Source organism: Ovis aries, chromosome X (assembly GCF_016772045.2).
Source record: "Ovis aries strain OAR_USU_Benz2616 breed Rambouillet chromosome X, ARS-UI_Ramb_v3.0, whole genome shotgun sequence".
Lineage (NCBI taxonomy): Eukaryota > Metazoa > Chordata > Mammalia > Artiodactyla > Bovidae > Ovis > Ovis aries.
In genome coordinates this window covers 17,115,752-17,137,950 of record NC_056080.1, presented here as the reverse complement: position 1 = coordinate 17,137,950, position 22,199 = coordinate 17,115,752, and the positions used below count along the sequence as shown (strand labels likewise).

At 47.4% G+C, this 22,199-nt stretch overlaps 1 protein-coding gene across 3 annotated transcripts in view; it reads left to right on the top strand.

Moving 5' to 3' along the window:
• Positions 1-4,640, top strand: part of PHKA2 (phosphorylase kinase regulatory subunit alpha 2) — a 93,075-nt gene extending 88,435 nt beyond the window's left edge. For all 3 annotated transcript variants that reach the window (XM_012106338.5, XM_012106337.5, XM_004021948.6), the window contains 4 exons: positions 1,139-1,309; positions 2,503-2,556; positions 3,416-3,616; positions 3,979-4,640. In XM_012106338.5, coding sequence (XP_011961728.1) covers positions 1,139-1,309; positions 2,503-2,556; positions 3,416-3,616; positions 3,979-4,149 — 597 coding nt within the window. In that variant the 3' untranslated portion in view covers positions 4,150-4,640. The remainder of the gene's footprint in view (positions 1-1,138; positions 1,310-2,502; positions 2,557-3,415; positions 3,617-3,978) is intronic.
• The last annotated feature ends 17,559 nt before the right edge of the window (positions 4,641-22,199 follow it).

The following is a 22,199-nucleotide window of genomic DNA, read 5'->3' as shown; positions in this document are numbered from 1 at the left end:
CCTTCGGGGCAGTGGTTATGCATCTTTCTATTGAGCCACAGGGGTGAATCACTGCCCGCATGAGCCGATGGGCACTTTGTACGTGCTGTGGCCCCAGATGAGCTGGAGGAAATATTCTAATTGCACAGGCAAGTCTGAATCTTCCTCCTAAAACTAGAGGGAGAAAACCAGCTGAGTCACTGATGAGTATGGCTGTAATTTTATTTGTCTCTAATTGTTGCCGTATTTAAATGACAGTAATGAGTCCAGTGGAATAACCCAGCCTAACAGCCTTTTCAAAATAAGATCCGATGAAGTCAAAACGTGTGCTCCAAGAAGCCTCCAGCCCTGCAGAGGTTTAAATTTGAGGTTGCACACTGAGAAAGGAAAACTGCCAGGTAGTCCAGAACTCAGATCATGTACAAGGATGAAGTTTATTCCATCCTCAACTGGGAGGTCGCCGGCACAGTGGACACACGCTTGGCCACAGGGAGGCTGCACCCAGGGAGCCTCTCCCATGGCCTCCGCATTCGTGGGCGGGCCTGTGGTTCCTGAGGCAGAAGCCGAACTGCTAGCCCTGCCCCAGCGCTTCCCTCACAGAGGCCAGAATAAATCCAGTCTCTGGGAGGAGGTGAGGAGGAGATGGTACCCCAGCTCGGAGGCAGTCATCGCCCCGAATGTGGAGAAAGCGCCATGCTGAGAACAGGCAGAATAGAAAGCCGCTGAAGAGGACGGTGGACACACCATGGTCTGAGGCCTTCCTCCCAGGGCTTGCTGGGTGTTGTATTCCCACAGCCCCGGCCCCACAGCGTGGCGACCACCAGGCTCCAGGCTCCGCAGGAGGACGCAGTCCCCATGCCTTGTTCTCCCTGGGCTGTGGGGCTGCCCGCATCTGCACTCAGGGTGCCCACCTGTGCACCGCTGCTTACAGGAGGCCGAGGGCACGGAGCGAGAGCCACTGGTGTGGAGTTGAGGTTCTCAGCCCCCCAGAGCCCTGACCTGCTGGGCCTCTCTGCTGGGCTTGGGGCCTCTACCAGTGCACCCCTTTGGCAGCTGGAGGAGTGCAGGGAAGAAAACCGGTGAAGCCAGCTGGTCTTTCTGACTAGTCCCCAGGCAGCCCTCCTGAGGCTTCTGAAAGCCACGCCCTTCTGTCTTGCAGAGGTCCAGCACCCCGTCCTCACCCACGGGCACATCGTCATCAGACTCGGGTGGGCAGCACATGGGCTGGGGGGAACGGCAGGGCCAGTGGCTGCGCAGGAGAAGGCTGGACGGTGCCATCAACAGGGTCCCCGTGGGATTCTACCAGAAGGTGTGGAAGATCCTTCAGAAGGTGAGCCTGGCTACTGAGCTGCATCACGCCCCACCACCTAGTGTGACCACCCAAACATCCCCAGGCGCTGACAAGTGTCCCCTTGGGGGCCAAGTGCTCCTGGTTGAGAAATGCTGGCTGGAAACCAAACCAGTTAGATAAAGTGGCGGCCCAGGTTGTGTAGAGCCACCTCTGACCTATTTTCGGAACATAGCAAAGTCTGAAGGTAGGCAAGAGGCAGAGAAGGCCAGGAAGGCTCAGGGTAAAATGCTGTAACGCAGCGGACCTGGAATAGCCACGCACCTTGGTCCCTGCAGCTATTTTCTCCCTCCTCCACCCCAGGGCATGCCAGTGTCCTGCCAGAGGGACTGTCGGCCTCCATCAGAAGCTTCTGTGCAAACCAAGAACCACACAGGACTGATTTTTTTTCCTCAGTTATTTTTGTTAGCTTATTTCACAGTAGGAGAGGCCAGGAGAGAAAAGTCACCCCAAAGAGGGTGCACAACACCCCCTCCCCAATCTCCTGCATTCTGCACCCTGTGAGGTCTTCGTCAAAGCTTGGGCACAGGGAGGCCCGAGGGCTCCCTGTCCTCTTAGCTGACTCTGGTCCCCACATGGGAGCAGAGGCCTTCAATGGTTCCTAGAAGACCTTCCCACTCTTCCTGGGGCCTCGCATGCTTCCATCCGGGCTCCCGCTGGCTTGATACCAACATGCTTTTATTATGAAAAAGCGGCACTTTGTACAGAGCCAGCGCTTGTTATTTATACACACGGGTGTGCGTGTGCGTGTCTGTGCATGTGCTCTAGTCTTTTGTGATTGGTGCTTATTATAGAAACCTCAAAAATAGATGCCTGCGAAGGCATAGAAGTATCACTTTGCCAGCAGGAGCCATGCACATCTCCCTTGCTCTGGCACCAAAGGGGGCCTCTCAGCCGCCAGGACTGGGCTGCTGAGTGAAACTCGGAGCTCCCACAGAGGACAACCCAGCAGGTCCCTGGGGCGTTGTTCGTGTGAGATCTGAACAACGCCTGCCGGCTCCTTAGAACTGTTCCATCGAAAACATAGCCTGTGGGCAGTGAGAACAAGCTCTCTAAAAATAACTCACAGTCTGGCGTGTTCCAGTCCTCGCGCTGGCTTCCAGGGCAGCGCAACGTGAGTGTGTGTGCACACTTTAATAGAGTTCTGACATGTGCAATGTGTGTTCTGCCTCCAGTGCCATGGTCTGTCCATCGACGGTTATGTGCTCCCATCCTCGACCACGCAAGAGGTATGACAGGAAAAACCCACATGCCGTGAGTTTTCACTGAGTGCTAGATTTCTTGGACTCTTTCCACTCACCTGTATTTCAAGCTCATTACATACAGACCATTTGCAGGCCCTATCTCAGGGCTTCCCAGGTGGTGCTAGTGGTAAAGAACCTGCCTGGCAATGCGAGAGACACAGGTTCAATCTGGGTCAGGAAGATACCCTGAAGGAGGAAATAGCAATCCACTCCAGTATTCCTGCCTGGAGAATCCCATGGATAGAAGAGCCCAGGGGACTACAGTCCATGGGGTCGCAAAGAGACATGACTGAAGCAACGTAGCACGCATGCATCTTTCTCAACACTTAACCCTCAAGTTTTACAGTTTTTTCCCACATGTATTAGCATCAGCTTTCTTCCTTCCCCTCAGAAACAGCATATCTGGACTCTCCAGATCTCTAGATTGCTCCTGAAAACTCTGGTAAGGGAAGAGCTCCCTGGACCCATACCAGCCTCCTCTGACAACAGTCATCTTCCCTGGTTTCTTTCCCCCTCTTCATTCTTTAAAAAAATGATTTTTAAATTTTTACCCCACCAAAGGCACCATGCTATATGCCACGAAGAATAGTGAAGAAAGAAAAAACAAGACATGGTCGTGTCACTAGAAGTCACAGTCCATGGGGATGGGTGACTAATGCTAGGACAGGGCTGGCTGGCTGGCTCTCGGCCTCCTGCTTCAGAGGATTCCTGTGAGCAGGATGAGCCAAGTGGCCAGCAAGGAAGCCAAGTTTTCTCTGAGTCAGTGGGTGCTGCGGGTGGCATGGGTGACAGGGCTGTCTGTCCTCAGCTTGTTCCTGACCTGTCTTGCCTGGTCCCTTGGCAGATGACCCCTCAGGAGATCAAGTTTGCTGTCCACGTTGAGTCAGTGCTGAACCGAGTGCCACAACCCGAGTACCGGCAGCTGCTGGTGGAGGCCATCATGGTGCTGACGCTGCTCTCGGACACAGAGATGAACAGCATCGGGGGCATCATCCATGTGGACCAGATCGTGCACATGGCCAACCAGCTGTTCCTACAAGACCAGGTGGGTGTGCCTAGAGGCAGTGTAGCTGCGTTGGCTGCCATTCACCTCTGTTGAGGCTGGAGATCCTGTGTCCAGTAGGAAAGGTGGTTCTCAAACAAAGAAAATGTCCTCACAGATGGTGAAAAATGTCAACCATTTGGTTTGAAAATGGTTTGTGGCCACTGGGAAATCTTCACCTTTGGAGATGGACAGGCCCCCTTCAGCATAGGTTTTAGAGCCAACACATGTCTGGCCCCGTGTAAACCAAAGTCGAGCTAAGAGAAGCCCTCCTCTCATCCTAGAATCAGTGCTACACTGCCCACGTCCGGCTGGGAGTACCGGCTCTGCTCACACATCGCCTCTGCCTTTTTATCCTGCTGCAGGTGTCGAGTGGAGCCACGGACACACTGGAGAAAGACCAAGCCACAGGCATCTGCCACTTCTTTTACGACAGTGCTCCAAGTGGGGCTTATGGGACGATGACCTACCTAACGAAAGCAGTGGCTTCTCATTTGCAGGAACTGCTGCCCAATTCAGGTTGCCAGATGCAGTAGGGCCTCAGTGCTCAGTCTGTCCCTTTCTCGTGGGCACTTCCTTGTGTTCCCCAAGATTCCCTGTGCTTTCCCCAACAAAGCCTTGCCCATCAGAATCCTGGCAGGGAGGGGATGATAGTGACACACTTGAAAGCAGTAGACATCCAAACCCCAGAAAGGGCCACCGACTTCCGTGCTCCCCTGAGGAGCACTAGGGGGGTCATCGTCTACACTCATCTCACTGAAACTTTTGTCACAGCATCTGGTCTTCTGGAGTCTGAGGACAGATTGGAAGTGGGTCTCTCAAGTGCAGAGTGAAGTGAAAAGGCAGCTTAAATCAGCTCTTCTGGAGTTCCTGAACAGGTTCCGTGAGTGAGTGACATATCCTCACGATGGAAAGATCCTCCCAGCAGCTGCAAACCTTAACAAAGGGAACATCTTAACACAGGGTATGGTCTGTCTGTGGGTCAGATTGTTTACTGAATAGAACAGCTCTTTCTGTGGGGCCTGGTTTTCTCGTGCCTGGCTGGCTTTCTCAGCATCTCGTCCTATGGGCGTGGTTATCTTCATGCGACAATTCTCTCTCACCCAGATTTAGAAAATTGCTCCCATTTCACTTTGGCTCATAGTCTTCAAGGATTTTATCTTGGCCACCCGTGGATTAGGGTTTTCTCCTGCCTTGTGAAAAATCCCACATCTTTCAATCTAACCAGAAAGAAAAAAGGCAGAGGGGGGGCACCAGCTCTTCTTAGAGTCAGGCCAGCTGCTGTTTGGGGGCTGCTGTGGGCAGGGGGTCTGTGCACAGGCCTGTGCCCCACCTCCACCCTCCCACATGAGCTGATGGCCAGCAGAGAGCAGCACGACCCCATGTTCTGGGGAGCCGTGTCGTGAGTCTGCAGCATCGAATGCCACAGAAATGCAAGATGTGCTCACGCCTTTCTCCCAGCAGCACTTTCACCGTAAGGTCCTCAGGTGGCTGGGGCTGGAGGCCGTGAGCACAAAGAAGCAAGTATGTGAAACCTTTCTCCACAGATTACTAGATGGTTCCTTCCGTCATTCATTGGCACGCGTGGGAAGCTGTGTCAGGTGTGCAAATACAAAAACACAGGAGACATGCCTTGGCACTCAGGGTGGGGGCAGTGGGACGGGGGAGATAAGGTGTGAGACAGGAAGGTGGGACCACCCCGAGGCCTGCCATTGGTGCGGCAGATCCCAGAGATGGTGTGGGTAGGTGGAGCTGTGCCCCCCTGAGCTCCCATGGTGCCCAGAGCCTTCCTCTCTCTGCCACTTTCTTTGGAAGCCTGTTTGCTCCCCTTTGCCTCAAAGGGTCCATGGTGGGGGCCACAGGCCCCACATTTCATAGGAGCGTTTTCATAGCCTTTAGTTTTGGTGTCTTTAACACGCTTCCCTGGTGGCTCAGTCTGTAAAGAATCCACCTGCAATGCAGCAAACCTGGCTTCAGTCCCTGGGTCGGGAAGATCCCCTGGAGGAGGGCATGACAACCCACTCCAGTACTCTGGCCTGGAGCAGCCCATGGAAGAGGAGCCTGGCGGGCTACAGTCCACAGGGTTGCAGAGAGTCAGACGTGACTGAGCAACTAAGCTCACACACAACACGTGCTTAACATAAGACTCGTGTCATTGACCAGATAACCTCCCTGGTGAACAATTTCAAACACGGAGAACGTAAAGGTACAAGCTGCTAAAGGCCCGGTCGCCTCTCTGGCAAAGGCTCAGGAAGAGTTACAGCCTTCCAGAATGAGCCAGGTGCTAATTTAGAGCCGTCACCTGTCTGTGGATGACGTGCAAAGCCGCAGATGCTGTGTTTGGGCTCACCAACCGAGACGCGGCCAGGAGAGGAGCCATAATAAGCAATTCAACCGAGCCTCGATTCACTCTTTTGAAACCTCTTTCAAATGAAATCCTGAAATAGTACTGCATTTCCACAGGCATCAAGCTGTCAGCTTCAAAGAACAGGCTTCTGAGGCTTGATCCCTTTCACAAGCAGCTGAGGCCCACGCCACCAAGAAGGGGAACAGATGTTGGAGGGGGATGGGAGAGGCCCGTTCTGCCACCATCCTGGCCTCGGCAGACAGGTTCCCACGCCAGTAGCCCGGGTGCCTGGGGGGCTCGTTCTCCACACACAGTGGCAGTGGTTGCAGGGGGGCAGGGGCACTCTTTCCTCTCTCCCTCCTCAGAGCAGAGAGGCCAAGCTCAGGCCTTTGCCACGGCTGGGGTTTAGCAGGTTCTGTGACACATTTGTCAGACCGTCAGCCGAGAAGCAGCTGGCCACCCACCTGCTCCTCGCTCTGGTCCTGACCCACGGGACCCCAGCAACACGGACGGCTCCGTCTCTGAGTCAGACAGACTAGCATCCCCAGCCAGCACCACCGCCACCACCGGCAGCTCCGTAACGTGGGCCATTGTTTAGCCTCTGTGGGCCTCAGTCTGCCCATCTGGCAGCCGGGCAAGAGGCCCACAGACGAGCGCGGGGCTCAGTGGGAGGGAGTGGCAGCTGCTCCCCCGCCTCCAGCTTCCCTGCAGCCAGGCTGGGGGAGCTGCGAGGCTCTCCAGTCGAGCTGGTGACTCCCGGGGCATGTTGGTCTGGAGGTCAGTCAGAGCATCAGCAACTCCTCTGAGGTGCGGGGAATGGAAGGAGAGATTGTTAACAATGACTGCCTGGACAGAGAGGATGTAAATGCTCCTTATATACAAAAAGATCAGGAGGCAAGAGAAACAGTTTGTCACTTGATTGCTACCACTTGTTTCTGGACAAGACAGGCAGCCAGGCCTGCCTTGATGTAAATTACGGCAGATCATCTCAGTTCTGCTGACTTGCACGCAAGTCTGGCAAATCACTTGTCTCCGCTGCTTCCTTGTCAAAGGGTACAGAAGCCTCCCACCCCCTCCCTCGGTGCCATTATCTTTCAGGTGATTCTTAGCTTTTGAAGCCCCTGCCATCTGTTCTGTACAGTTCTGCACTGTGCATGTTCCCACAATGCCTTCTGATAGCTCTGCTGGTGAGGGGAAGGTACAGCCACACTGCCACCACCTTAGAGCCTTGGGGGCCCCTTGTTCCCTCAAAGCTGTTCAGGAAAAGCCATATCCTCAAGTTACCAAGACACTTCTGAGGAACAAGACCACCTGAAACTGCAAGAAAGACTATTTTCAAACCAAATGCACACAGGGTTTAATGGTTTGAGAGGGGAAAATTCCATCAGAAAACTGTATGTATGTTTTTAAGGAGCATATGTGCAATTTTGGCAAAAATGCCTTCTTAGAAGGATGGGAATCATTGGAGCCAATGAACTCTAAAGTCACGATTCATCTCTCTGCCTTGTTATAATATGTCAACTATTATGAAAAATGAATTGCTCAAGAAGGCACTTACTGGGGGCGGTTATCACTGGACTGGTGCGGCAAGGATGAAAAGATGCCAACCGCGTTTGAGAAGACCCAAGGAGGCACACTGTCCAGCCTCCCATGCCCCAGGACAGGACCACCTCCCAGCAGGGTGGCTGGCAGATGCCTGCAGCTGGTGGCTGGCGAGACAGGCTTCCATCTGAACTGGGCATGGGGCAATGGTTACACCTTCCTGTTTTCCTTTTTGGAAGACCTTTCCAGCTACACACCCAAGAGGGCACACTCACCACTATGTCAGAGTTTTTAGTTGCAGACTACAAACAGCAACTCTAGCTGGGTAGGAAACGTGTGTCTTAACGGATATTGGCTAAGTCACATGATCACAGACTTGGCGGCTCCCCAGTCCTTCCCGTGCTCACACCCTGTGACCTACACCACTGTCACTAAATCCACCTCCTCCGCTTTTTCAGAAACTAAATATTGAGGCTGCCACGGGTCTCCAGAGTAGATTTCACACAGTTACTAGTGGTCAACTCAGGCTCCAGCAGGTGTGTTCCATTAGCTGGGGTGGGAGGTTGGTGGAGCTGGCTTCATAATGGGGAGAACCCCCCCACACACACAGACCCAGGAAGGGGGATCAGATGCTGAGCATCTAAAACTAAGTGTCCACTACAGCCAGGACCCTTGGCTTGTATGCCTTTGTCCAAAGGACAGGTGCTCCCCCAGGGGGTGCCTTTTTGAGGCTTGGGCAGCAGGAGTGAAGAGGGTATGCATCATAGCAGGTGGCCCACCGCCCCCTCTTCATTCAGGCTAGGCCAGTCCCAGGTTCTCTCCTCTAGTAGAAATGGTACTGAGTCAGGCAGGGTCGCTGTTGCTACCTGGACCACCTGCTGCCCCTCAGCTTCCAAGGAGTGTGGCAAAGCTCCTGGTACACCCGCCTTTTCCTGGACTGAGTGACAGCCCGCCTGGGACAAGACGCAAATGATTGTCTCATCTTTCCTTCTAAGTCTTTAGCCAGCTGGGGGATTTAAAAATAAAGAGTTGGAACTGATTTGAAGTGTAAGCCTGTATCCTGACAGTGTGCATAAATTCCCCCAGCTGTCACCGAGAAGCCACCCCCTAGTTCTTTCAAGCATCCGAGCCACTGTCTCCTGGGCTCCAGGGAGCCCACCATGGAGGTGAGTTGGCCTCTGGTGCTCCTCTCTCTCCCTCAGCACCAGCTCCCACCCAGTGCTCTCTCCCTTATTAACCACAGAGCTCCATCTGGAGTGAAAACGGCCCAGCCAGCTTTGGCAGCCCTGGTGGCACGCAGAGCACTGGAGCCCGAGTCTCCAGAAACTACTCTGGGCTTTTCACCCCCAAAGCAGTGAGCTGACGTAGGCTGCAGTGATCTCACACACACCCACCCCATGCTTCTGTCCCCAGGTCCCGAGTGAGGCCAGAGATGGCTTCTGTGCTGTCAGCCCACATTTATGTGGCCAGCGCTGTGCTTGGCAGGCTGTGGAATAGCCTAGTTAAAAGCAAGAGATAAAACAAGCAGGTGAGCAGAGCAAAGGTTCCCTCTGAGCATGGCACCAGCAGAGCCTCTGCAGAACACACTCGCCACCCTTCACCAGGACTACCCTGTTTTCTCAAAGATGACGCCAGAGGATGACGAGAGGGCAGCCCTGAATGCTCCCCTGGGTGCCACGGGCCTCCCTCCCTGTCCGGGTCAAGGGAGAGTAAGATAGCCGCCAGGGAAGTGTTCTGGGTGACGGGGCAAGAGCTTGTCAAGAGTGTAAGGATGTCATCTACCAACCAGTACTGGACCTTGGCCTACAGCTGGCCAAACCCTAGGGGGATTAGGGGAGGGCTCGAGACCAAGCCCATCTCTCTGTCTCCATGGAGCTTGGCCAGGGGGCGGGCAGAGAGTCCTCCTTCCTGTCCTGGCCCAGACAATAAACCAATGAGCAAACATGCATAATTTGTCAGGATGATAAGAGGCTGGACAAGATTGAAGCAGACAGAGGGCAGGGAGGCCTGGGGGCAGTGGGGACTGTCCTCTGGGATGAGCAGAGAAGACCTCTGATAAGGTACAATTTGATCAGAGACGTGGAGGAAATGAGGGCCAGAACATTCTTCTGAGGGAAAAAATGTGCCAGATCAGGGGAACAGCCAGCTGCAAAGGTCTTGAGGCAGGAGTGCACCCACCACGTTTCTGGAACAGGAAGGGGGCCAGAGGGTGCAGAAGGCACTGTCAAGTGTTGGAGCATGGACTTTGACCCCAAGTCACTGGAGGGCTGAGGCAGAGGAATGCCCGCCTTTCCAGAGAAGTGACATGTGAGGGCAGAGGGGAGAAGGGTTTCATTTTACAGCAGGTTTGGAGAGACGGGTGGGGAGGATGAGAGGAAGGAGGCAAGCGCCCAGGACAATTGTACTTCCTTCCACTCCTTTTAGGAAGCACACAGCCTCCTCCTGGAGCTGGAAAATGGGGCAAACAAATGACTGAACGGAGGGAAACTATTCCTGCCCCCTTCCTCAAGCCGCCTCACCCTCAGGCTTGAAACCCTGTATGGCCATTAGACCATTTTCAAGCAAATGTACACACGTGCACCCAACCATCTGCCCACCACTGCCACGCTTCCTGTGCCAGGGCTGCGAGTCCTGCACGGGGCCACCAAGGGGACCAGGCTGGACCTTGCCCCTGGGGCTCTGCCCGAGGCTCGCAGCCTCCTGCTCTCCCTACCCCAGCAGAAGATTCTCCCAGTCCGCACCCCAGGGGACATCAAACCTTGTCTCTACCATCTGCAAGTGCCCAGCTGTCTTTCAGGTCGGGCCTTAGAAAGCATGAGGAAAATTGGGGGCCGAGGCCTTCCAGGCTCTAAAGGGTTCATGCTCTGAACTTTAAATAGCTGTGCTATGCTTTTAAATTTGACACATTTCTTTTTCTGAACCTAAAAACAGCACAATGGAGCAAGCAAGCAAGAAATGTAGTGAGTCATCCTCGGGAGGAAGGGAGCTAGGAGGTGGTGGTCAGGGGAACATGGGGTGGGGGGCAGGATAAAGAGTGCAAACAGCAGTGGGAATACATGAGGCCAGTAGGACTGGCTGTGAGTCCTCTTTGGAATAAGTGACTGTCCTCTGGGTGTGACATGTGGTAAGCCTCGGGTGTATTGGAAAGACAGAGGAAGGTGGCAGAGATTTAAACCCAACATCTGCTTGAGCAGCACACCCCTCAGATATTAGTAAAGAACACACTTTATCGCCGTACATCCGCTTGCTCAGATGACCCTTCTCAGCACCAAGATTTTACAGTTGATGAAACTGAGGCACAAGAGGCTTGTGAATTTCATAAATTCTCCCACATTAGGTCAGGACTAAAGCCTGGGTTTCAAGACTCCATGTTTACCTAGATTTGGGCAAAGAATACTGTGTTTCCTTTATAAACTTCTCTCAGAACACAGCCTCACATTTTCTTGGATTACATAAAATTTGGACCGCAGGTATGGAGTGAACTACTGCAGGGGAAGGGAATTCTTGGTTTAGCATATAGGGATTAAAAGCCTACTGCAGCCTAGGATGATCCAAATCATGCTTGCAAACAGGCAGCCCGGATGCCTTCCAGCCAACTTCAGAACCAGTTGCGCCTGGAGGGGCGAATGCCAGACAGGCCTCCAGTGGGCACAGAGCTCGGGGCTACACTGACAGTGCTCTGGGCATGGCCCGCAGTAGGCCCGGTGGCCCTTAGCTCCCAAGCTAAAGCGGGGAGGCCACGGCCTGCTCCACTTTCGCCAAGCATCATTTCAATTCAGAAGAATCATGGTTAGTGCTTTGGAAACTGCAAAGCTCTTAGAGTATCTGTTTTAATGTAGACCCTGCCACCCAAGAGACCTTGACCACATGGTGAGCCTTTGACAAAATTGGGAGATGGAGGCAGCAGTTGTCTTTAGGCATCAAATCTGGCTTGACTGCATCCTGGGGCCCTGGCTTTCTCTACCGGGGCACTCTGGGGTCAGTCAGGCAAGAAGTCAGATCCCCACATTGCTGCTTGGAGCTGGGCATCCTTGGACTGTACATAGTCTCTTGGTGCCTCTCAGTTTTCTTCTCTGTGAGATAGGATGGGGATTATATAAACTGTCCTCACTGGGAAGTTCCAGAGATTAGAAGGAAAATGTATGTAACAATCATCTTCATGTACATATAATAATGTCATATGATAATGCATGTAAGCCACTGGCACATAGCAAAGGCTCAGTAGACAGTGGCTTAGACACCTCCCCCCTGGAGCCCCCCACTGAGGCCTGCAGACTCTCAGTCCCCATGGGAGGCAGCCCAGTGCTTTTGAATGTGGACTGTCAATTCAGACAAGGTTTTTAGCTGCATGCCTGTGGACAGCAAGTCCTTCCACTGAGCCACCTTTCCTCATGAAAGGATTCAAAGGACCATTAAAAATTAGATAATAGGAATTAAAAACTTTTTAAAAGAAGATCCATCAGGACCGCAAGTTGGCAAATCTTGGGTTAAGCCCAATTCAGGTGTTACTCATACTCTATAGAGGTCACTGCCCTCTGCTCTGCTCTGCCCTGGCAGGGCTCTCTGCTGTGGACCAACAAGCGAGCCAGGCAGACAGAGGCAGGAAGGGGGGTTGGCACTTTGGGGCTAATCCAGGGAGCTGGCAGGACAGGGTGTTGTTTTGCCAAGACCATGAGAGATGCCTGGCTCGTGAATGGTTCAGAGCCCCGCCTCGGAGCTGGCACCCACTCGGAGCTGGCACCCATGTACCTGGTCCAACACCTCTGAGAAGTGAACCTCATGGGAGCACCTCCACCTTCTATGATTGTTACAAGGACTAAATGCATTACTTCTTACAGTGCTTGGCTATCACTTGGTACCACAGTAAGTACTAAGTAAATGTTTGACTTTTTTCTAAAAAATCAGATAGTGAGGATAAAGCTCCTGGAAACTAGCAAACGTTCAATAAATTCCTGTGTAAAATCAGCCCCCAAATGCCTTCTCTCTGCCACTGTCCTCACTCCAGCCAGTCTTTTGTTTCCTCTGAGAGGGTCCATGTTGCAGAAATGAGTGTTAGAGGAAATAAGCCTTGATGGTCATTGGTCATTCCCAGCCCTTTCAGGGGTATTTACCTTTCACAAATCACATTTAGCCTCAGTGAAAACAACTTGTGGAATTTTCAGCCTCTGAGCTTGACAGTGTGATGCAGAGTGAAAGGCGAAAAGAGATGGGAGAGTAAAAGGCCTTCAACCCCCACCTGTCATGGTTTCTGCTTAAGTATGGACTGGCACTAGGGTGCGCAGGTGGTATCCTCTGAAGACCTGTTTCCAGAACTCTAAAAAGCAGGATAAGGACTTCCCTGGTGGTCCAGTGGCTAAGACTCCACACTCTCAATGCAAGGGGGCAAGTTTCGATCCCTGGTCAGGGAACTAGATCCCACATGTCACAACTAAGTTTGCATGCCACAACTAAAGATCCTGCATGCCACAAGGAAGACTGAAGATCCTGCATGTCACAACTAAGACCCAGTACAGCCAAATACATACATATAAAAAAACAGAACAAGCCAAATAAAAGTCAGGATGGTACAAGTGGACAGATTCCTCCATAATCTCTCAGGATACTTTCAGCTATACATCATAGACTACCCAACTATCAGTGGCTTAAACAATAATCATCACCTCATTTAACAAGAAGTCTGGAGCCAGGAGGTTGCAGGGTTGATTTGGTGGCTCAATAATGTCATGAATGATCCATGCCTTTCTATCTTCCTTTTCTATCGTCCTCAGAATGTGTTGCTTCCTCTTCTCCTGGTTACAGGATGGCTGCCACAGCACCAAGCACCACACACTTAAAAGACAACATCCCACCATGAGTCAGTCTCTCTCTTTCCCACCCTCTTTCTCTCTCCCTCAACCCATTCCAGGCAGGGAAATCTTTCCCACAAGCCCCCTCATAGACTTTCCCATAATTGGCCAGAACTGAGTCACATGCCTGTTTTAGACTGATCACTGGCAAAGACAATAAGGATTAACAGGATAGCTTTAGAGCTACTGTACGAGAGAATAAACAAGCATTTGTGGCCCTGGAGGAAGGAGCCATTTTCTGAGACATCACCTGTCAAATGCCCGACACAAACTTGGGTCCTATTAACAAGGAAGGAGAGGGATGGTTGCTGGACGGGCAACTTGGAGCCTGGCCTGAAACTGAAACCATCCCCCTATCTTCCTACTTCCCCACATGGGAGGTTAAAGCAGAAACACAGACAAGATGAGCCAAACCACAATACAGGTGAAGGTGTTAGAAAAAGATCTACAAGAGAATCATGATCAAATGTTCCAGACTCACCAGTTAAAAGACAAATGTTGACAAATCAGGTTACTATGGAGAGATATGTGCTCTTTATTAAGCATATGGACTTGAAAGATTTAAAGAAAAAGGATGAAAAAGGATGTGTTGGGCAAATATTAACAGAAAGAGAGCTACTATCACTGTGCTCATATCAGGTAAAATAGATTTCAGTACAAAAATTTTAAGTATTAAGGATAAAAAAGGTGACTATGTGATGATAAAAGAGCAAATTCACCAAGAAGATATTTCCATGTTAAACACGTATATACCCAACAAAATATTAGGAACTCCAAAATACATGAAGGAATCATTGATAGAACTACAAAGAGGAATCAATAAATCAATCTTCCTAGTGCGAGATTTCAACATATATCTTGACTACTGACAAGCACAGCGTAACAAAATATCAAGGACAGAAGACCAAATGACACAATTAACCTTGATAAGAGGGACAGATAGACAAGTTGATAGAACAGTGAGAATACACACTGGGATCTCCATGAACATGTGGAGCATTAAAACTTTGATTATATATTAAGCCATTAAGAAAAACACTAATTAAAAAAAAAAGCTGGAGGAATCAGGCTCCTTGACTTCACAGACTACACTACAAAACTACAGTCATCAAAAGAGTATGATATAGGCACAAAAACAGATACATAGGTCAATGGAACAGAATAGAGTCAATAAATAAACCTTACAACCAATTAATCTAGGACAAATGAGGCAAGAATATATAAAGGAGAAAAGACAGTCTCTTCAAAAAGTGATGTTGGCCTAAAGCAACTGGAAAAAGAAGAAGGAAAAAACTCTAAATTTAGGGGAAGGAAAGAAATCATAAAGATCAAAGCAGAAATAAATGACAAATACATGAAGGAAATAATAGCAAAGATCAATAAAACTAAAAGTTGGTTCTTCGAAAAGATAAACAAAATTGACACACCATTAGCCAGACTCATCAAGTGAAAAAAAGGGAGAAGATTCAAATTAACAAAATAAGAAATGAGAAAGAAGAAGTTACAACAGACAACACAGAAATATAAAGGATCATAAGAGACTATTACAAGCAATTATATGCCAATAAAATAGACGACCTGGAAGAAATGGACAGATTCTTAGAAAAGTTCAACCTTTCAAGACTGAACCAGGAAGAAATATAAATTATGAACAAGGCAATTACAAACACTGAAATCAAAACTGTGCTCAAAAATCTCCTCCAAAAACAAAAGCCCAGGGCCATAATGGCTTCATAGGTGAACTCTAGCAAATGTTTAGAGAAGGGAGAGTATATCCTGAGAAACACTGGACTGGAAGAAACACAAGCTGGAATCAAGACTGCAGGGAGAAATATCAATAACCTCAGACATGCAGATGACACCACCCTTATGGCAGAAAGTGAAGAGGAACTAAAAAGCCTCTTGATGAAAGTGAAAGTGGAGAGTGAAAAAGTTGGCAGGAGGAGAAGGGGACGACAGAGGATGAGATGGCTGGATGGCATCACTGACTCGATGGACGTGAGTCTGAGTGAACTCCGGGAGTTGGTGATGGAACAGGGAGGCCTGGCGTGCTGCAGTTCATGAGGTCGCAAAGAGTCAGACACGACCGAGCAACTGAACTGAACTGAACTGAATGCCTATCCTTCTCAAACTCTTCCAAAAAAATTGCAGAGGAAGGAATACTTCCAAACTTATTCTATGAGTCCACCATCACCCTGATACCAAGACCAAAGACACCACAAAAAAGAAAATGACAGGCCAATATCACTGATGAACATAGATGCAAAATTTCTCAACAAACTTTTAGCAAACAGAATCCAACAACACCTTAAAAAGATCATACATCATGATCAAGTGGACTTTATCCCAGGGATGCAAACATTCTTCAATATATACAAATTAATGTGATACACCATATTAACAAGTTAAAAGTTAAAATTATAATCTCAATAGATATAGATAAAGCTTTTGATAAAATGATAATCTCAATAGATGTAGATAAAGCTTTTGATAAAATTCAGCACCCATTTATCATAAAAACTTTTCAGAAAATGGGCAGAGAATGAAATTACCTCAACATAATAAAGGCTATATATGATAAGCCCACAACAAACATTATTCTCAATGGTGAAAAACTGAAAGCATTTCAAGATCAGGAACAAGATGAGGGTGCCCACTCTCGCCACTATTATTCAACATAGTTTTGGAACTCCTAGCTGTGGCAATCAAAGATATAGAAGTAAAAGGAATCCAGATTGGAAAAGAAAAAATAAAACTTGCACTGATTGCAGATGACATGATACTATAGATAGAAAACCCTAAAGATAGGATCAGAAAATTTCTAGAGCTAATCAGTGAATTTTGTAAAGTTGCAGAATACAAAATCAATATACAGAAATCCCTTGCATTCCTACACACTAAGACAAAAAATTCAGAAAAAAATATTAAGGAATCAATCCCATTCACTGTTGCAACCAAAAGAATAAAATCCCTAGGAATAAATCTACCTAAGGAGACAGAAGACTTGTATGCAGAAAATTATAAGACACTCATGAAAAAAATCAAAGGTAACATAAACAGATGGAGAGATATACCATGTACTTGGATTGGAAGAATCAATATTATGAAAATGACTACACTACCCAAAGAAGACAGATTCAATGCAATCCCTATCAAATCACTGATGGCATTTTTCACAGAACTAAAACAAAGAATTTCACAATTCATACCAGTTCAGTTCAGTTCAGTCGCTCAGTTGTGTCCAACTCTTTGCAACCCCATGAATTGCACCATGCCAGGCCTCCCTGTCCATCACTAACTCCCGGAGTTCACTCAGACTCACGTCCATCGAGTCAGTGATGCCATCCAGCCATCTCATCCTCTGTCATCCCCTTCTCCTCCTGCCCCCAATCCCTCCCAGCATCAGAGTCTTTTCCAATGAGTCAACTCTTCACATGAGGTGGCCAAAGTACCGAGGCTTCAGCTTTAGCGTCATTCCTTGCAAAGAACACCCAGGGCTGATCTCCTTCAGAAATGGACTGGCTGGATCTCCTTGCAGTCCAAGGGACTCTCAGGAGTCTTCTCCAACACCATAGTTCAAAAGCATCAATTCTTCATCGCTCAGCTTTCTTCACAGTCCAACTCTCACATCCATACATGACCACTGGTCCTCGACTAGACGGACCTTAGTCGGCAAAGTAATGTCTCTGCTTTTGAATATACTATCTAGGTTGGTCATAACTTTTCTTCCAAGGAGCAAGCGTCTTTTAATTTCATGGCTGCAGTCACCATCTGCAGTGATTTTGGAGCCCCCCAAAATAAAATCTGACACTGTATCCCCATCTATTTCCCATGAAGTGATGGGACCAGATGCCATGATCTTCATTTTCTGAATGTTGAGCTTTAAGCCAACTTTTTCACTCTCCTCTTTCACTTTCATCAATTAATATGGGAACACAAAATACTCATATAGCAACAGCAATCTTGAGAAAGAAGAATGGAGCTGGAGGAATCAACCTTCCTGACTTCAGACTATACTAAAAAGCTATAGTCATCAAGACAGGATGGTACTGGCACAAAACAGACATATATACCAACAGAACAAGATAGAATGCCCAAAGATAAAGCCACACACCTAAGGGCACCTTATCTTTGACAAAGGAGGCAACAATACACAATGGAGAAAAGGTAGTCTCTTCAGTAAGTGGTGCTGGGAAAACTGGACAGATACCTGTAAAAGAATGAAATTAGAACACCGTACACAGAGATAAACTTTAAATGGATTAGAGACCTAAATGTAAGACCAGAAACTATAAAACTCTTAGAGGAAAACATAGGCAGAACACTGTATGACCATAAATCACAGCAAGATCCTCTATGACCCACCTCATAGACTAATGGAAACAAAACCAAAAATAAGTGGGACCTAATTAAACTTAAGAACTTTTGCACAACATAGGAAACCATAAAAAAGATGAAAAGAGAACCCTCAGAATGGTAGGCAGTATTTGCCAACAAAACAACTGACAGGATTAATCTCCAAAATCTATTAATAAAAGCAGCTCATACAGCAGGCTTCCCAGGTGTGCTAGTGGTAAAGAACCTGCCTGCCAATGTAGTAGATGTAAGAGACTCGGGTTTGATCCCTGGGTTGGGAAGATCCCCTGGAGGAGGGCATGGCAACTCAGTGCAGTATTCTTGCCTGGAGAATCCCAGGGACAGAGGAGCCTGGCGAGGTATAGTTCTTGGTGTTGCAAAAAGTCAGACACAACTAAAGCAACTTAGCGTGCACATGCACGCATGCAGCTCAATATCAGAAAAATAAACAACCCATTAAAAAGTCGTCAGAAGACCTAAACAGACACTTCTTCAAAGAAGACATACAGGTGGCTAATAAACAAACACATGAAAAAAGACTTCACATCGCTTATGATTAGATAAATGCAAATCCAAACTACAATGAGGTATCATGTCACACCAGTCAGAGTGGCTATCACCAAAAAATATATCTGGAGAAGGAAATGGCAACCTACCCCAGCAGTCTTGACCTGCAACATTTCATGGACAGAGGAGACTAGTGGACTACAGTCCACAGGGTTGCAAAAGAGTTGGACACAACTTAGCAACTAAACAACAATTTTATCCATGGTCTCCAATAAGCAGGATTGAAAATGGTTCCTATTGGGAACAAGAGAAAGGATAGGTGGTCCTTAGCAGAATGGTCACAGTCTGGACTATTAGGGTATTTATTTCAGAATTCAGAAGGTGCAATGACCATGGTCTAGGCTTTTCTATGAAATTCTGTTGCAACACAGACACACAAAAATCTATAAACAATATATGCTGAAGAGGAGGTGGAGAAAAGGGAATGCTCTTATACTGTTGGTGTGAATATAAACTGATAACACCACTATGGAGAACAGTATGGAGATTCCTTAAAAAACTAGGAATAAAAATCACCACATGACCCAGTAATCCCACTTCTAAGCATATACCCTGAAGAAACCAAAACTGAAAGACGTGTGTACCCCAATGTTCATCGCAGCACTGTTTATAACAGCCAGAACATGGAAGCAACCCAGATGTCCATCAGCAGATGAATGGATGAAAAAGCTGTGTACATACATACAATGGAATATTACTAAGCCACAAAAAGGAATGAATTTGAGTCAGTTCTAGTGAGATGGATGAACCTAGAACCTGTTATACAGAGTGAAGTCAGAAAGATAAAAATCATATATTAATGAATTATATACATTATACATACAATGAATACAATGAATATATACATTATACATTATATATATATACATATATAAAAATATATACAAATATGTATATATACACATATATACAAAGCTAGTGGACATGATGGAATTCCAGCTGAACTATTTCAAATCCTAAAAGATGATGCTGTTAAAGTACTGCACTCAATATGCCTGCAAATTTGGAAAACTAAGCAATGGCCACAGGACTGGAAAAATGTTAGCTTTCATTCCAGTCCCAAAGAAAGGCAATGCCAAAGAATGCTCAAACTACTGAGCAATTGCACACATTTCACATGCTAGCAAAGTAATGATCAAAATTCTCCAAGCCAGGCTTCAACAGTACGTGAACTGAGAAGTTGCAGATGTTCAAGCTGGATTTAGAAAGGACAGAGGAACCAGAGATCAAAATGCCAACATCTGTTGGATCATAGAAAAAGCAAGAGAAATCCAGAAAAACATCTACTTCTGCTTCATTGATTACACTAAAGCCTTGACTGTGTGGATCTCAACAAACTGGAAAATTCTTAAAGAGATGGGAATACCAGACCACCTTACCTGCCTCTTGAGAAACCTGTATGCAGGTCAAGAAGCAACAGTTAGAACCAGACATGGAACAACAGACTAATTCAAAATTGGGAAAGGAGTACATCAAGGCTGTATATTGTCACCCTGCTTATTTATCTTATAAGCTGAGTACATCATGTGAAATGCCAGGATGGATGAAGCACATGCTGGAATCAAGACTGCCAGGAGAAACAGCAATAACCTCAGATATGCAGATGCCACCACCCTTATGGCAGACAGCAAAGAGGGTCTAAAGAGCCTCTTGATGAAGGTGAAAGAGGAGAGTGAAAAAGCTGGCTTAAAACTCGACATTCTAAAAACAAAGATCATGGCATCCAGTCCCATCACTTCAAGGCAAACAGATGGGGAAACAATGGAAACAGTGACAGACTTTATTTTCTTGGACTCCAAAATCACTGCAGATGGTGACTATAATCATGAAATTAAAAGATGCTTGCTCCTTGGAAGGAAAGCTATGCTAAACCTAGATAGCATATTAAAAAGCAGAGACATTACTTTTCCAACAAAGGCCTATATAGTCAAAGCTATGGTTTTCCAGTAGTCAGGTATGGATGTGAGAGTTGGACCATAAACAAGGCTGAGAGCCGAAAAATTGATGCCTTTGAACTGTGGTGTTGGAGAAGACTCTTGAGAGTACCTTGGACCACAAGGCAAATCAAACCAGTCAATCCCAAAGGAAATCAATCCTGAATATTCATTGGAAGGACTGATGCTGAAGCTCCAATACTTTGGTCACCTGATCTAAGAGCTAACTCATTGGAAAAGACCTGGATGCTGGGAAAGATAGAAGGCAGAAGGAGAAGGGGACGACAGGATGAGATGGTTGGATGGCATCACCGACTCAATGGACATGAGTTTGAGCAAGCTCCAGGAATTGGTGAAGGACAGGGAAGCCTGGCATGCTGCAGTCCATGGGGTCACAGAGTCGGATACAACTGAGAGAATGAAGAATAACAGTATTCATGCATATATATGGAATCTAGAAAGATGGCACTGATGAACCTATTTGCAGGGAAGTAATAGAGATGCAGACATAGAGAACAGACTTTTAGACACAGCAGGGGAAGAAGAGGGTGGGACAAATTGAGAAAGTGGTATTGAAACACATACATCACCATAGATAGAGAGCCAGTGGGAATTTGCTGCATGACATAGGGAGCCCAACCTGGTGCTTTGTGACAACCTAGAGGGGTGGGATGGGGTGGCAGGTGGGAAGGAGCTTCAAGAGAGAGGGCACATATATATACCTATAGCTGATTCATGTTGATGTTTGGCAGAAATCAACTGTGAAGAAAGTGGAATCTAAAAAATAAAATAAATCTTTATAAAAAAACAGAGACTCACAAATATAGAGAAGTAATTAGTGGTTACTAGTAGGGAGGGGGAAAGGGGAGGGTCAAGATGGGGTAAGCAATGAACAGGCATCAAGTACTATATATAAAAATAAACAGGGCTTCCCTGGTGATTCAGTGGTTGGGAGTCTGCCTTGCAATGCAGGGGACTCCAGCTTGATCCCTGGTCCAGGAGGATCCCACGTGCTGTGCTGCAGGGCAACTAAGCTCATGTACCACCACCTACTGAACCAGCACTCTAGGGCTTGTAAGTCACAACTACTGAGCCCACATGCTGCAACTACTGAAGACTGGGAGCCCTAGAGCCCTGCTCCGTGGCGAGAGAGACCACGACAGTGAGAAGCCATGCACAGCAAAGAGTGGACAAAGCCCACACGCAGCAATGAAGACCCACCACAGTCAAAAAAATACATACTAGATAAGCAACAAGGATATACTGTACAGTACAGGAAATATAGCCAATATTTTATAATAACTATAGAGACCACAATCCTTGACCTTTCAAAATGTAAATAATCCCAAGACATTCACAAGTCTTTTAAAATGGCTAACTAACTCACAGGCAAAAGAGGAATTCAAATGACAGCTTCAAAATATCCAGAAGTAAATGAAAATGGTGCATATCAAATCTTGTGACATGCAGAAAAAACAATGCTTTGAGCGAAATTTATAACCTAAATGCTTGTATTAGAAAATATGAAAACCTCAAGAAAACACAGGCAGAACACTGACATAAATCGCAGTAAGATCCTTTCTGAACCACCTCCTAGAGTAATGAAAGTAAAACAAAAATAAATGGAACCTAATTAAACTTAAAAGCTTTGCACAGCAAAGGAAACCACAGACAAGATGAAAAGACAACCCTCAGAATGGTACAAAATATTTGCCTATGAAACAACTGACAAAGGGTTAATCTGCAAAATCTATAAGCAGCTCATGCAGCTCAGTACCAAAAATACAAACAACCCAATCAAAAAGCGGGCAGAAGACCTAAACAGACATTTCTCCAAGGAAGACATACAGATGGCTAACACACATGAAAAAATGCTCAGTATCACAAATTATTAGAGAAATGCAAATCAAAACCACAGTGAGGTATAACCTCTCACTGGTCAGATGACCATCATTAAAATGTCTACAACCAACAAATGCTTGAGAGGATGTGGA